The sequence below is a fragment of the Sminthopsis crassicaudata genome, chromosome 6 (genome assembly GCF_048593235.1).
Source record: "Sminthopsis crassicaudata isolate SCR6 chromosome 6, ASM4859323v1, whole genome shotgun sequence".
Classification (NCBI taxonomy): domain Eukaryota; kingdom Metazoa; phylum Chordata; class Mammalia; order Dasyuromorphia; family Dasyuridae; genus Sminthopsis; species Sminthopsis crassicaudata.
The window spans coordinates 233,434,577-233,450,768 of NC_133622.1; the positions used below are offsets into that span (position 1 = coordinate 233,434,577).

General features: G+C 46.6%; 1 protein-coding gene across 2 annotated transcripts in view; it reads left to right on the forward strand.

Annotated features, from left to right (window-relative positions):
• Positions 1 to 11,271, forward strand: part of CD82 (CD82 molecule) — an 86,973-nt gene extending 75,702 nt beyond the window's left edge. For both annotated transcript variants that reach the window (XM_074273659.1, XM_074273660.1), the window contains exons 6-9: positions 1,511 to 1,618; positions 5,110 to 5,307; positions 5,461 to 5,544; positions 7,336 to 11,271. In XM_074273659.1, coding sequence (XP_074129760.1) covers positions 1,511 to 1,618; positions 5,110 to 5,307; positions 5,461 to 5,544; positions 7,336 to 7,413 — 468 coding nt within the window. In that variant the 3' untranslated portion in view covers positions 7,414 to 11,271. The remainder of the gene's footprint in view (positions 1 to 1,510; positions 1,619 to 5,109; positions 5,308 to 5,460; positions 5,545 to 7,335) is intronic.
• The last annotated feature ends 4,921 nt before the right edge of the window (positions 11,272 to 16,192 follow it).

Below are 16,192 nucleotides of genomic sequence, written 5' to 3' on the forward strand. Positions count from 1 at the left end.
AACCTGAGCTAGCCCCCCCCCCCCCCCCCGATCCACTGGGCTCCCCCTTGTCTGTGTTTAAAGAAAAGCAGAAATCTTCCTTGTGTCATCCTGGCCCCAGAATCAGAAACTGCACATACTTTTCCTGTGCAGGCTTCTCCTCTCTCCCCCTTGGGTTTCTCAAGAAGGAAAGGGGGGCTTTCCTTGGCTCCCTCAGCCCCCGAGTTTGGGGCCGGGCGGATTCTGCCGCATGCTCAGGGGCCAGTGCCCTCGAGGTTAGACAAGGGACTCGGGCACCCAGGAAGCACCCAGGGAGCCGGCCCTCTTGTACAGCTGCGCTTCTGGAGATGCTGACCTTCCTCCCTCCCTGCAGCTTGCCTCCCAACACCCCTTTACTACAGGTCTGTTTCCTTTCACACGGACATGTTCCTGAAAAGCTGCAAATAATGAGTTAAGTCCTATGTTAAACATGCTTTGAAAGCCTCCCGAGTTGAATTCTTTTAGGGAAGCAATTGCTCTCTGATTTATAATTTTTTAAAAAATCAGCCTCTTTGTTCATCAGATTTGCTAAAAAAAAAAAAAAAAAAGTTCCAACTAAGGGACTCAGCTGGATCTTCTTTGTTCTTCTGACTCCTAGAAAAACTCCTAGTTTTTGATCCGGGCCTGTGATTTCCTCGATAGGGGGAACTCCTGGTGTGGAAACTCCCTCCCAGGCAACATATTGGAAACTCAGCAATTGTCATAGAAAGTTCTCTGAAACACCAAAAGTTAGCTGAATTGTTGATAATCACCCAGCCTCCCCCTGGCTCAGGCTCAGCTGTAGTTGGCAGGAAGAGGGGGAGGAGGTGTTAGAGCCACGATTCCGAAGATGAGTTAGAGGCATTGGGGGGTAGAGAAAATGTAGCAAGGGAATGATAATACATTGGAAAAGTCTTGTCCTGTGAAAGCAGGGTGAGCTTTGTTCTGCTTGGCCCCTGAGGGCAGAACCGGGAGCAGGGGATGGCAGGGAGAAGGAGGAGACACTTGCTAACAATTGGAGAAGAATGGCTTCCCTTGGCAGGAAGAACCTTTTCCTTCTCTGGAACTCTTCAAAAAGAGACCTCTCAGGTGCATTATAGGAAGAGCTCCTGGATCTCAGTATGGGTCAGACTCAAAATCCGTGGTGCTCCGCTTCCATTTGGGTGATCTGTCCTGCAATGGAGGAAGGACTGGGGCCAACGCAATGTCAGGACCTTTCACAGAGCCGCGTGATGTCCAAGGGGGAGGTGATTCCAAGCAGGCTCCTGGGAGAGGAAGTACTTCATGGCTCCGTGGTTAGGGATGTCTCATCTGAGCTGGTAACAGGTTGTCAGTGTGTAGTTAGAAAGGACGGGGCCATCCCGTGGTAACATTGACACCTTTTTTCTGTATCCGGAAGCCTCCTGATGTCTGCTACAGTGCTCACGGCTAGCATTTGGGGAGGGGGAAATCTTACAATAAGGTCTGGACATCAGTTGACCCGACTCTCTTGCTGCATTGCCCCCCTGCTTAGGTGAAGAAGGAGATGAGCACCATAGTGGAAAACCTTATCGAGACCTACGACCCTGACAACTATGAACAGAAATCTGTTCAGGATGCTTGGGATTATATACAATCAGAGGTATGATGTTAGGGGAGAGGGAAGTGGGACTGCAGCCTCTGAACTTCCTGGACCATCTGGGCCTTTTTGATATGGAATCCTGAGTCATGCATGATGCTTGTTTGGAGGCTGGGAGGAGGGAAGGGGAGAATGGCAGGAGATTTGCACTGACTTCAGCAAAAGTGTCCTATCCCTCATCTTCAGTCAGCCTGGGCCGGGGAATAGCAAGGGACAGGGCAAGTCTTGTTGAAATGCATGAAAATGCCTTCTTGGATCTTGGTGGGCACTGGGGGACCCTGTGTGCTTTCCTCTGCATCACAGTAGAATACAGGGGAGTCGAGATGAACCAAATCAGTTCCAATAGAGCAGTAATGAACCGAACCAGCTACACCCAGCGAAAGAACTCTGGGAGATGACTATGAACCACTGCAGAGAATTCCCAGTCCCTCTATTTTTGTCCGCCTGCATTTTGGATTTCCTTCACAGGCTGATTTAAAGTCCAATTCTTTTTGTACAGCAAAACAGCTGTTTGGACATGTATACATATATTGCATTTAACTTATACTTTAGCATATTTAACATGTATTGGTCGACCTGCCATCTGGGGGGGGGGGGAAGAGGAGAACAAAAGATTTGGCTATTGTCTATACTGTAAAGTTACCCATGCATATATGTGGTAAATGGAAACTATTAAAAAAAAAAAAAAGAAAAAGAACACAGGGGAGTCTATGGGCCAACACAGGAACATAAGGATGGTTCCTCTCCCTTTATAAAAAGAGACAAAAATTGCAAAGAACAGAAAGGAAGACGAGGGATTATGTCCCCCTGAAGAATGAAATATTTAATGTAGGAAGTAGTTTAATAGGAAGCTTACTAGAGTGGAAGTCACTTAACTTCTGTCTGCCTCAGTTTTCTCAGGTTTGAAATGGGAATAATAACAGCAGGTACCTCCCAAAGTTGTGAGAATCGAATCCGAGGTGATGTTTGTGAAGCTCATTGCAAGCCTTTAGGTTTTCTGGAGATGCAAAGTCCCGTGATCTCTGATCATTATCTTTGTGGTCTTGAACAAGGCACCTCTTCTATTAAAATAATGGGATCAGCTTTTAGGGACTTTAAGATTTAAATGTCTGATTCTAGAAATATTCCATCCACTCTGAGTCGAGTTTGATGTTGCAGAGAAATCAGAGTCAGATGATCTGGATCACGCTCTCTGTGTGACCTTGAGCAAGAATCTCAGGGTCAGAGGCTCACAGGGCGGGGGATGGAAGTGACCTCAGAGGCGGTTGGTTTAAGCTCCTCATCTACCGGAGGAGCAAGCTGAGACCCTCATTCGTCTGCTAGAAGAGGAAACAAGTCCTTCCCCATCTTAGAGACGAGGAAATCCAAGGGCAAGAAATTGAGCAATCTGTCCAGGACTGCATAGGTAGTTAGTGAATGTCAACGGTAGACATTGAGCCAGTCCTTGGGCTCCGGTCAATGATTTTTCCACTGCCCCACGGTTCGTCACTCTGGGTCTCGGTTTCCTCGACTAAAACGAGAAGTTTGTGGTAAATGATCTCTCAGTTCCTTCCCGGCTCGAAATCTGCAGGGAGACAGCTGTAGATTCCTTCTGTGGTTTGGGGGGAGCTAAGACTAGATTTAACAACCTCGGGGCACCCCCTGCTGGCTCCAGGAGCTAATGCACCTCAGATGGGTGGCAAAATAGAGGGATGCAGAGAATTTCTGTGCTGATTTGAGGGGCTCTGTGGTCCAGTCCCCTTAATTTTATGGATGAGGAAACTGAAGGAAGTGAATTGATCCGATGTCGCCCAAAGAATCTGCAGCAGAATGGGGACCAGTTCATACAGGCTAGTTATCACTTACCCCTGACTTAGACTCCCCGGGCATTTGATAATCTGGGTTTCTATCTTTACAAGACAAAAATCCTCTACTACGGAACCCTTGAGACGGAATTGTTTAGCATTCTTGCGTGGTGCGAACTCCACCTCCTGAAGCAGACCATTCTCTTCCTGGACTGGAAGGAAGGGCCCGTAGAAGGGAGGATTTTTAATCTGGGAGCAGGACTATCAGAGCTTGGAGGGAGAGGAGAACAGTGAATGTTAGAACTGAAGGGAACAAGAGACTATGGCAGAGCTGAGGGGATCTTCGGACAGAGAAGGTCAGAACTAGAAAGGGCTGGAGAACATAGGATGTCAGATACAGATGGTACATTAGAACAGAATGTCATAGACTTAAAACAATCTTAAACTAGGAAAGGGCTTAGAACATAGAATATCAGAAAGGAAACTAGAATCGGCACTGAGAGGGACAGGGGAACGTGGAATATCTGAGTTTGGAGGGGCAGGAGAACATAGAATGTCAGTGCTAGAAAGCCTAAAGGGTTTAGAACATAGAATATCAGAAAGGAAACTAGAATCGGCACTGAGAGGGACAGGGGAACGTGGAATGTCTGAGTTTGGAGGGGCAGGAGAACATAGAATGTCAGTGCTAGAAAGCCTAAAGAGTTTAGAATATAGAATATCAGAAAGGAAACTAGAATCGGCACTGAGAGGGACAGGGGAACGTGGAATGTCTGAGTTTGGAGGGGCAGGAGAACATAGAATGTCAGTGCTAGAAAGCCTAAAGGGTTTAGAATATAGAATATCAGAAAGGAAACTAGAATCGGCACTGAGAGGGACAGGGGAACGTGGAATGTCTGAGTTTGGAGGGGCAGGAGAACATAGAATGTCAGTGCTAGAAAGCCTAAAGAGTTTAGAATATAGAATATCAGAAAGGAAACTAGAATCGGCACTGAGAGGGACAGGGGAACGTGGAATGTCTGAGTTTGGAGGGGCAGGAGAACATAGAATGTCAGTGCTAGAAAGCCTAAAGGGTTTAGAATATAGAATATCAGAAAGGAAACTAGAATGGGCACTGAGAGGGACAGGGGAACGTGGAATGTCTGAGTTTGGAGGGGCAGGAGAACATAGAATGTCAGTGCTAGAAAGCCTAAAGAGTTTAGAATATAGAATATCAGAAAGGAAACTAGAATGGGCACTGAGAGGGACAGGGGAACGTGGAATGTCTGAGTTTGGAGGGGCAGGAGAACATAGAATGTCAAAACTAAAAGAAAGAGAATACAGTGTCAAGCTGAGGGGGATCTTGGAATAAAGTCAGAACTAGAAAGGGCTTGAGAACATAGAATGTCAGACACAGATGGCATCTTAGAACAGAGTGTCATAGCCTTAAAACAATTTCAGAACTGGGAAAAGGCTTAGAATATAGAATATCAGAGCGAGAATTAGCACTGAAGATGGGGGAATGTGGAATGTTCAAGTTTGGAGGGACTGGAGAACACAGAATGTTAGAGCTGAGAAAGATCTTAGAACAGAGAAAGTCAGACCTTGAAGGGAGGTTGTGGCCGTCACAGGATGAGTGCCCGCCCACGGTAACGTCCCTTGCCCATCACAGAGCCCACCTCCAACACAGAGCTCAGTCTCACCGTGTTCCTTCTGGGTGTGTGTTGGTGACAGGTGAAATGCTGTGGCTGGAGCAGCTACCTTAACTGGACAGCTAACATCATCCTCAGGAACAGGACATTCACCAGCTATCCTTGTTCCTGTGGCACTGGGGAATTACCTGACATAAAGAAGGAGGACTTAAGGACCGGCTTCTGCGTCCCCAACGGTACCGTGATCAACGATCCCAGCGACTGGCCCGTTTTCCAAAAGGTGCGTGAAGAGCTGCACTGAGAATGGAGCCTCCCCTCTTCCCTCCCTCAGTCCCCAAAGAATGGGAGGGATTGCCCGTCTCGAAGGGCCTGTTCTCCCCTTCCCCTTCCTCTTCCTCCTCCTCTGTGACGGAGCTGTCTTTTCACTGTTCAGGGCTGCATGGAGAAGGTGCAGAAGTGGCTAGAGGATAACCTTGGTATCATCCTCGGAACCTGCATCGGAGTGGCCGTCATTGAGGTTGGTTCCTCTTGCCCCGTCCTCCCCCAGGGATGCCCCCTTTGAGACAGGGTGGCAGGTGGTAGAAGGACAAAGTGGGCGGCTCTTGGAATAGCCCTTCTCTAGTAGCCCGGGAAGGAGAGCCTCTCCTGCCCGTGTCACCCCCGAGCCCCTTCTTTTCTCTGTGGGAGTTGGACAAATGGGCTGTATGATCTCATTCCCACTTTGAATCTCTGAGTCCAGAGCTTCCCTTGGGCCACTGTGGTCCATGAGCTGTCCCAGTTCACCCGGCTCCGCTGCTCTTCCTGGCGTCCTTGGCCATTCTGGCCCTGACCCCTTCTGGGCTTACTGACCGGTTCCCACGTTCCTGCTTGGCGGAGGTTCCGGAGCTCACTGCTCCAGGAGAAGCATGGGGTGGCAATAGAGAAGAGGTTTGAGGTCAGAGGTCCAGAGTTCAGGTCTTAGCCCTCTGGCTGCCTAAATATGTGATCTTGGGCAGACCCTGCCCCTCTTTGGGGTGGTGGAATGTAAAATGAGTCGAGGCAGATAAGGCCCTTCCTACCTCGAAATCCTGCATTCTCCCCCTTAACCGCCCAGGGCAGCCAGTTTAAATTCATCTTGGGAGAAGATCCTGGGAAACCTCTGAAGGGGAAGCACAATGTGGCCTCATGGCAAGAGCTCTTAATTGGTCGTGAGAAGGCCTGAGTTCCCCACCAGCTTTGTCCCTTTGAGAAAGTCTGCCTCAGTTTCCTATCTGTGGATCTGGGGAGTCCAGCCCTGCCCTGTCTCACTTACTTGCTCATTATGTAGTAAGATCACTACTTGGTTGAAAGTAAGATTAGAAAGTGCTTTGTAAATGATGTGTTTAATGAATGTATGGATGGTATTATTGTTGGGAAGAAGTGGAGACCCAGGGGAGTTTGGGAAATGGGATGCAACCAGAAATTTGAACCAACTCTGATCCCCATGCCAAAGCCAATGTGGTTAATTGGTTGACACAAACACATTATTAAAAAAAAAACAACTAACAACTAAAATCCCACTTCTCCAATATGGGACGGCTTTCTAATATTCCATTGGATGTCCCTGAGTTATCCTCCCCTGGCTCACGGTCAGGGGCTCCTGCACCCCAGGAGAAGAAACTCTGACAAGTCCCAGTCTGCCAGGAAAGCCTCGGAGATTGGGCTGGTGATGGCCTGGGTGTGCTGTGGGAGGACCAGCCCCGCTACGTTCTGAGAGGCTCATCCCCAGGCTGCCCACAGGGTGAAGATTTTGGACTGAGGACTTCCTGAAGGACGGGACTCATTTGGGGGTTTTTTTTCTTTTCTTTTCTTTTTTGTTTGTTTTTGTTTTTGTATCCCAAATGCTTAGCACAATGCCTGGCACATAGTCGGCACTTATTCACTGACTGACTGACTGACTGATAGAAATCTTGAAACCTAGAAACTCCTAAGTCTATTCAAAGGATCATGGGAATCATAGTTTGGAGCTAGAGGAGACTTTAAAGGTCACTGAATTCAAGGTCATTTTACAGGTGAGAAGACTGAGGTGACCAATGCTTAAGGTCAGACAGGTTGGTAGAAAGTGTCACAAGTATGATTGCCAGACTCCCTTAAACAACACACATACCCTGCCCCTCAGAAATGAAGCCTTCAGGGGGACTTATTGTGGGTGCAGACCACAATTCCTGGCAGTTTTAAAGATGGGTTGAACCAGCGCCACGACCTCCTAATTCGATAATCTGGACTGGTTTGAATCCTGGAGATGTGGAGGCCTGTTCCACGATCTGACTCTGTGCTTGTGTTTCTCCAGCTCCTGGGGATGATGCTGTCCATCTGCCTGTGCCGGCACGTCCACTCGGAAGACTACAGCAAAGTCCCCAAGTACTAAGGTGGTCCTGACTGCTTCCTGTCCCACCCTCCTGCAGTGCAGGGCTCCGGACAATCCGGCTTTCTTGGGAGCCCTGACAGCTCCCGGCAAATCAAATTCCACCCCCTCCCTCGATTGTGGCCTTTGCGTTCTCCCCGCTGTCACTTTCCCCAAATCTGGAAGCTGCCAGACCCCAGACCCCTCCTGTGGGCTTCGTCTGAAGAACCCCCTCCCCAGTTCCGCTCCCTTTGACCTTTTCCTTCTTGGTCTGTTTTCAGATGTCTCAGATGACCGGCCACTTGGAAAGATTTTCACTTTCTCTAGATGGACAGGAGTCTTCCTGTTTCTTTTCTCTCTCTCTCCTCTTGGCCCTGTCCTTTCCCACGTCCCTCTCCTCCCTTTCCTGCCTTTCAGAGTTTCCTTATTAATGTAAAGAACTGCTTTCCTTCACACTCATAACCAGCCACCGTTTGGCATGGGGCATTCAGTAGAATGGGCAGCCCCTTCTCCTTTCCAAGACTAGACCAAAGTCTCATTGCCTTCCTCCTTCTCCCTGAGGAAGCCATGAGATAGAGCTTGTGGCTAGGGCCTGCCAGTGTCCGTCTCCCACTGTCTCAGGGGTGACTCTTGGAAGGACGGGTTGGCTTTTCTCCATTATCACCCCTCTGTTAAGTTCCTATTCTGTCATTTAAGGCCCTTTGCTCAGTGCCTAGCGGCCCAGATGAGCACCTGGTACCACCTGAGTGCCCGTGTTGTGCTAAGTCAGCTAGAGGATGGGCCATTGGCCAAGACCTGGTACAAACCCCATGGGGGTCACAGCTGTCTAGTCAGGGCTCGGCTTTAGCAGCCAAAAAAAAAGGTTACCCACCCAGTGCTGCTGAATAATGAGTCTCAGTGACAGCACCCCAACTGTAAGAAAGGAGGGAAGAATCTGTCTTCCTTAGATGGGCTCCAAATACTGCTTTTTGGGGGGTTCTGGGAAGACAGCAGTGGCTGGCTATGAGTGTGTCCACATGTATGGGGAGAGGGATGATGGAGGGAAGTTATAGTATGGCAACAAAATTAGCCTAAGGTTTTTAGAAGTAGTAGCTTCCTGGGGAAGCAGGAGATAAATTGGCTTCCTTCTTTAAGAAGCTAGTCCCCTTTTCAGGTGGCAACTTCCCAGGGAGGAAGTCCAGTGCCTTGGAGTGGAGGGAGATGAGGGGAAGTTCTGCACGTACAGACCCGAGAGGTTCAGAACCAGGCAGAAGGTAGAGAGCTCAGAAATAAAGTGGCTTTGTAACAAATCCGATCCCAGTGCTGATGTGGTGGCGTGCCCAGGAGCCTGTAGGGAAGGGGGATCCTCGATGCTCCCTGACATCTGGTGGATGAAGAAAAGCTGACTTCCTTGGGTTAAGGGACTTGGAGCTACAGGATCTCTTGGAGATCCTGTCATTCAATCATAACATGCCAACGGCCTACCTGGGAAATGGGGAGCTTGGTGGAGGGCCCTCCAAAGGGGCTAATAACTCAGACCCAAGGGGAGTCAGGGCTTGCGTGATCAGGGATGAGCCTTGGCAACCAAAAAGCTTGCCCATGTGCTGCTGCTGAAAGACAGGGCAGATGGGAGCAAATCGGGAGAGGTCCCTTGGCACAAAGGACTAAATCAAGTCTAAAGTCCTAGATCCTATCAGAGACTCCCTATTTTTGTCATTGGTTAACCCCCTCCTCACCTCCCAACAGGCTGTTTTCTCCTAAGTGCGGAAGGATTGGGGGTAATTTCTTTAGGTTTCTCTCTAATTTTTTTAGGCCTCTAATTTCTTTAGGTCTCTAATTTCCCTAGGTCTCTCTTTTCTAGCTCCAACATTCTAAGATAGCATGGATGAAGGTGACTTCTTGTACCATTACAAGTACAAGTGGGGAAGCAGAGGCTTAGCTGGCCCTACAAAGGTGGCAAGCCTCTGAGATGGGGTTTGACTTCATCTTCCCACTGTGCACCATCAGCCATCTTTGATCAGAGGGTCAAGATCACTGAGAGATTTGGGGTGCAAGGAGTTGGATGATCATGGTTGACTGCAGCCTGAATCGAGCAGGCGGTACTGTTCCCTTGGTCAAACCAGAAACCAGGGTTCACTCCTGCCCAGTCTGCCCTGTCAGGAGCACTGTGATCCAGAAAGGACCCCTATCTAATAATCTGGGTCGTTGTTCTTCGTTCTCGAGGAGGACCAAAATGAAACCACTATATTAGAGTCCAGTCGCAGTGTGTCCAGTGTGGCCGATCAGACCAGTATGGTCTCGGAATGCTCTGCCACGGGTCGGACACAAAGAGTCCCTTTAATATTTGGGGTGACTTCTCGAACTTTGTGCATCTCTCATTTCCTTTCTCTTTGCTCATAGAGCCCGGTCCCTTCTCTGATGGGGGCTACCATACTGGGCAGTCCTGTGCCAGTGTCTCCCTTGTCATACAATCCTTCTAAAGTTCGTAAGAGAGACCTTGAGTGTCCTTGTGTGGCTTTTCTGACCATCCTGTGAGCGTTTGCCCATAAAATAATTTGGTTGCTAAGTACCTAGATTGTTGTTTGTCCTTTGAACTCAGAAAGAACCATGACCTCAGGGATACAAGTGAATTGGATTTAAGTGACCAGCCTCACCCTCCAGAGCCTTCCGGGCCCAGTGGCAAGATCAGGAGGATGGGAAATGGCTCTGGATGCAGTGGGAGAGCCAAGGTCTTTAACGGGTCTCACTCATTTAGTGACTAAGGCTAGATTAGAAATGAGGCAGAGAATGGCCTCTCTTACCCATACGTATGTGTGTGAGCATCCATCTAGAAGGAGAAGGCCCTCAGGGTTTCTGGCCAGACAGAAACAATCACTCTTCCACTTCCAGTGCAGCGCTGCCTTGGGTTGCTGCTGAGGGGAATTGCTGTTCTGCTATAGGTTGGACCACTTGTTGCCATCTTTAATTCTATGGACATCCATCTGACGTCCAAGAGAACCTTGATAACTGGTGGAATCTTTTTAATTTTTCTGGAGAGGGGAGGACCCTCGAAGTCAGGTCTCTACTCTTCTGAATAGCCCTTAAATTCCCTGACCAATTTATGAGACAGAACTGTCAGGTTGTGATTGAGATCCAGAAGCAGTTGCCCGATGGTCCGTATACAGCATAGAAGCAGCCCTATAACTCTGACAAGATCCCCTAATCCCAGAAAGCTTAATTCTAGTTCAGCCCCAATATGGCGGCTCAGGCACCTCACTGCTGGTTTTCCATGTCAAATCCAACCCACTTGCTAACCCCCACGAGTATCTGCTGGCTATATGAGGATGTCTCGCTTTTGTGCTCCCAATGTCGGCTCCCTCTGCTTGGAGAACCTTCTCTGCTTGGCCTCAGGCCCATTCTTCCTGAGCGATGGAAGGGAATTTACTTCACATTGACCACAGAGGTGCTCATTTGGGACTGGACCTCTGAGGCCGCAAGTCCAGCCTTCTCATTCTACAGATGAGGCTGTGTCCGAGATCAAAGGGGCAGATCCACCTTAAATCTGGACCCTCCGACTCGGTGTCCTTTGTGAGATTTCCACAGAATAAACTTGCCCAAGATCATATTGGTACTAAGCACTGTTTGAATCCAAGTCCCATGACCCCAAATTCAGCATGGAACATCCCCAGCACCAAACTTCCTTCCAAGCATCAAGCAAGCTTGATGAGCTTCTGCAGACTTTTTTCCCAGGGATGACAATCATGGCACCTGCATCGTTGAAAAACTGCCTTTCCTTTTTCCTGCTCATTCTATATAAATTCTAGTTATTATTATTATTAATGATTTATTATGTTTATTGCTAATTTTATTATCTTTTGGCTTGAGTTTCTTCCGCTGTAAAATAAAATGTTTGCATTTAATGACCATTAAGGTCCCTTCTAGCTCCCGATCGATGGCCTCCAACAGCAAAGGAGAGGGGAGAAGGGATGCTCCTTTCAGAACAACCACACCAAAGGGATTCTGGGATCCGAGTCAGCCTTGGTTTCCTCATCTATAAAATGGACACAGTAATCTCTGTGTGGTCTATCTTACAAGTGTTTTTCTGAGAAGAGCACATTGAAAAATTTAAAACACCACCAAAATGGGTTCTTTTTGTGTTATTCATTAGGACAGCCCAATGTGTTCTCAAAGAAGGAGTGAGAAAATCCACTTCTTTCCCTTGCAGAGTTCGGGGAATGGGTGGGTAAACATTTCAAGCCCAGTTGGTTCTTAATACTGACCTGCTTGCCTCTTTTCATTATCTTTTGGAGAATGGCTCTCTGGGTAGGGAAGGAGGATTTATACAAACTGTCCTAAAAATCTTAGTGCATTTTGAAGCTATTGGAACATGGTCTACCTGGAAACGAAGGTGCTACAAGAACAAAAGATGAGAACAGTGTTTGTTTGTTTGTTTGTTTTTCTGAAGAAATGGGATCTTAGGATTGTGTTAAAACAGCAACAACTCTCTTCTGCTCAGCTTAGCCGTGAGATGACTGGGGGAGAGTTAGGGTAGACCTAGCATGGGGACTGAACAGGAAGTTAACAGAGGGAATGATGATCGCTATGAAGAGAGGGAGGGAAGAAACTGAGTTTCATCCGGACAAATGATTTATTTGGCAATGCATACAGTTGCAAAACAAACTGGAATTAAAGCTCTGAGTAGCCAAAGATCTAGAAACTTTGTTTCTCATGCTTAATATACAGTTTGGAGGGAGTGAAAAACAGGAAACACAGGGTGATAGGGATTGGGACATCTGCTCTCTCATTGGTGGAGAAAGGGAGGGGTTGGGAGACACTGAAGTTGGAGGGAGAGGGGTCAGTTTTATGCTTTATGTGGGACGACCTTCGGAAGGGATCTTATAACTTAAAATCACATGATTTATGGGCAGCTGAAACTTCATAAAATGGTGCATAAAAGCAAAGTGGAGTGATGCAGATTTTGGATGGATCTGATAGGCAAGTTGCCAAAGGTCAGGAGAGAAGAGTGATGGACGGGAGAGCATACTAGTTATACCCACTCTGTTGGTCTGATATAATGGAAAGAGCTTTTGATGTGGGCTTAAGGGAATCTTGGGTTCCAGTCTAGCTACGGACGAATGACCTTGGCCAGGTGTTTTTCTCTCAGGGCATCATCTGCAAAATGAAAGGGCCAGCTAAATTACCTGGAAGGTCTTTTCCCTGTGTCAGGCTCCAAATTCTCATCCTAAGGGATGGAAATATCCTAGTTTGATTACATTCTAACAGCCCCCAAACATGCTTGAGCTTGGAGAAGAAGGGAGTTGGATAAGTTGGGCTCTTAGGTACTCCTGCTGGTGGTTTGTGTTTGGACCAATTAGAGGGTTCACTTTCTCCAACTACTCAGGGGAAAACCCAAAGGAATTGATGTGTGACTTCATTTAGCAAATGGATTTAAACAAGAAGGGGAATCTATCTTGTGGGTGCATCCCTCACCACTTGGTCCTGTGACTTTCTAGGCTCCGAATGCAGTGAAGGTTTTTTCTCTGTTTCATCGATTGCTCTCATGCTTGACTAGCCTGGCTGTCCTGGAGGCAGGAAACAAAACCCTTTCCCGCAGGAAGATTTCCAACAAGCGTATTTTCTTCACAGCCAGAGAGCAGGGTGTGCTGGCTTCCAGAGAATATCCCCTGAATTATTCATGGTCTGTGTCTGGCTCAGACTCTCTTCTCTCTTACTCCTAAGGTGATGGGGTTTTTGAGGGTATAGTAGGAACTTCATTTACCACTTTACACCCATAGCCACACAGCCATAGCCAAGCCTGCTTCTTTCTATTCCTGAGGTCCAGAGGAGGCAGCAGTATGCTCTGGGCAGCACTCAAGAGACCCAGCTTTGAGTCTTAGCTGTGTTCTGTGGACTTAGAAAGGGCAGCTACCTTGTGCCATGGGACATAGAGAGCTGGCTAGGGAATCGAGAACTTGTCTCCTTGAGTTCAAGTCCAGCCTCAGACACTTATTAACTGGCTGATCCTGGGCAAGTCACTTAATCCTATTTGCCTCCGTTTCCTTATCTGTAAAATGAGCCAGGGAAGGAAATGGCAAATCATTCCAGTATCTTTGCCCAAATGGGTCACAGAGTCAGATACAACTGAAAAATGATTGGATAACTGACTTGACAAAAAACTTTCCTCTTTGAGCCTTTTAGTTTCCTCATCTAGAAAATGGGGATGAGGATGCTTGCCTTGCAAGGTATATAATGAGGACAGAGACTGTCTTTTGTTCCTTTTTGTGTCCCCATAGCTCAGCACAGTGTTTGCTACATAGGAGGCACTTAATGAATGTGTGGCTATTGACATCCCTCCAAGATTTCCACTAATTTCTCATTATCTCCCAACTCCACACATTGAAAGGTATATATTTTATAAGATATAAGTGAATGATCTAACAGTAATCACCACTGCCAAGCCCAGAGGATGGAACATTCTCCCCACTCCCTTTCCTCTAAGGGACCCATTCACAAACACATGAGGACCCATTTGCTCCTGATTCACAAGCACTCTCACTCTGCTGAGTTTAGTCCTGGGAAAGTTTGGCTTTTTTTTTTTTTTTTTTTAGTTCTAAATAGTTTATTAGTTGGGTCTTTATTTATTAATATTTTTTATTTTATAGTTATAACTTTTTTTTTTAACAGTACATATGCACGGGTAATTTTTTACAGCATTATCCCTTGCACTTCCTTCTGTTCCAAATTTTCCCCTCCTTCCCTCCACCCCCTCCCCTAGATGGCAGGCAGTCCCAAACATGTTAAATATGTTACAGTATATTCTAGATACAATATATGTGTACAGAACCGAATTTCTTATTGCATGGGAAGAATTGGATTCAGAAGGTAAAAATAACCTGGGAAGAAAAACAAAAATGCAAACAGTTTACACTCATTTCCCAGTGTCCTTCTCCAGGTGTAGCTGATTCTGTCCATCATTGATCAATTGGAACTGAATTAGATCTTTTCTTTGTCGAAAATATCCAGGAAGTTTGGCTTCTAATAAGAATTGTGAGCCTCTTTTTTTCTCAAACTTGCTTGTTATGTCCATACCCTGGTGGCCCAGGATGATTTATTTAAAACTGAGCACTGACATATGTCTAAGGTTTCCTCACAAGAAGAGGTACTTAATGCACAAGGCGAATCAGATATGGGACGGGTGATTATTTCCTACACATGGAGGAAATGATAAAAAAAACAAAACAAAAACAAAAAAACAATAAATCAACTTAAACCAGATTAAAACAAACCTAAACAAATGGAAGTTATACTCTCTCGAGAGGATGACATTTTTCAGGATTTTACCTCTGCTCTGCACTGTCCCCTTATATAGATGGCTTTGGACAAACTCAGCGAGGGTGTGACTTCATCGTTTTGGTGGTAGATGTATACTCCAATATTGCTGGAATAGGAAGCAGTTCCCCTGGCTGCCAGTCAGCTCTGACCAAAGAACCCAGAATTGTGGAACATAAGGACCTCAAAGTGGTCTCCACACACAGACGTTCATTCGGGGTTGGATACTCATTTAACTAAGATCAAGAAAGCACCAGCACAGAAGAGATTGTCCCAAATTCAGGATTCTGCTGTTTGGATGCTGGTAACAATGGCTGTTGTCCAAATAGTTTGGCAGTTACGGTCTAGGCCAGAGAAACCAAGAATTTGATTACCATCATTTGCCTTTCCTCCCTTCCCATCCCTCACCCCCACATATTTTCAAGAGAAAAGCTGGGTCACCTGGACAAGAAGATATGAATCCATGCCATTAAGTAGAAGGAACTGGGGATATTTTACCAAAAGAGAAGAATGAAGGGGAACATTATGGCTGTCTTTTTGGATTTGAAGGGATCTCATAAAAAGAGAACTTAGATTTGTTTGCCCTGGATCCAAAGATAGGAACCAGGAGCAATGACTGGAAGCATTATAAATTTAGATTTATCCTGAGGGGCCGCCAATGTGTGGAAATGGGAGATAATGAGAAATTAGTAGAAATATTGGAGGGATGTCAATATCCACACATTTATTAAGTACTTCCTATGTAGCAAACTCTGTGCTGTGTTATAGGGACACAAAAAGAAACAAAAGACAGTCTTTCTCCTCAAGGAGCTTACATCTAATGAGAGAGACAAGAAGCAGAAAAATACATACAACCAAGCTATACAAATGAATTGAAATTAAGAGAGAGAAGACACTTGAATGAAGAGAAATTGGGAAAGTCTTCCCATAGGGGATGGGAATTAAATCAGGGCACTTAAAAGAAACCAGGGAAGCCAGTAGGTAAAGATAAGGAGGGGGAGCATTTCAAACAAGGAACAACCTGAAAAAAAATGCCTGGAGTCAAGATGGAGCGCTTGTGTACAGCAAGGGTCAAAGAGTTTGTGATATATCTGTTGTGAAGGAATCTGAATTCCATATATAGGAGCTTGCATTTGATGCTGGAGGTGATAGGGAGCTAATGGAGTTTGTTGAGTTGGAGGTGACATGATCAAAGCTATGATTCAGGGGCAGCTAGGTGGTGCAGTGAATTAGCCCTGAAGTCAGGAGGATCTGAGTACAAATCTGGTCTCAGACACTTCACACTTCCTAGCTGTGAGACCCTGGGCAAGTCACTTAACCCCAATTGCTGCAGCAAAAAAAAAAAAAAAAAAAAATCTACGATTTAGAACATTAGAGTGAGGAGAGACTTGAGCTGGTAGATTCCCCCTTCCCCTACCACTTAATTGCTCCAGGGATGAGGTGATAAAGCCCTGAACTTGGGGAGGGATAGGGTCAGAAAAGAGATGGGGACACATTCAAGAGATGCTGCCAAAGT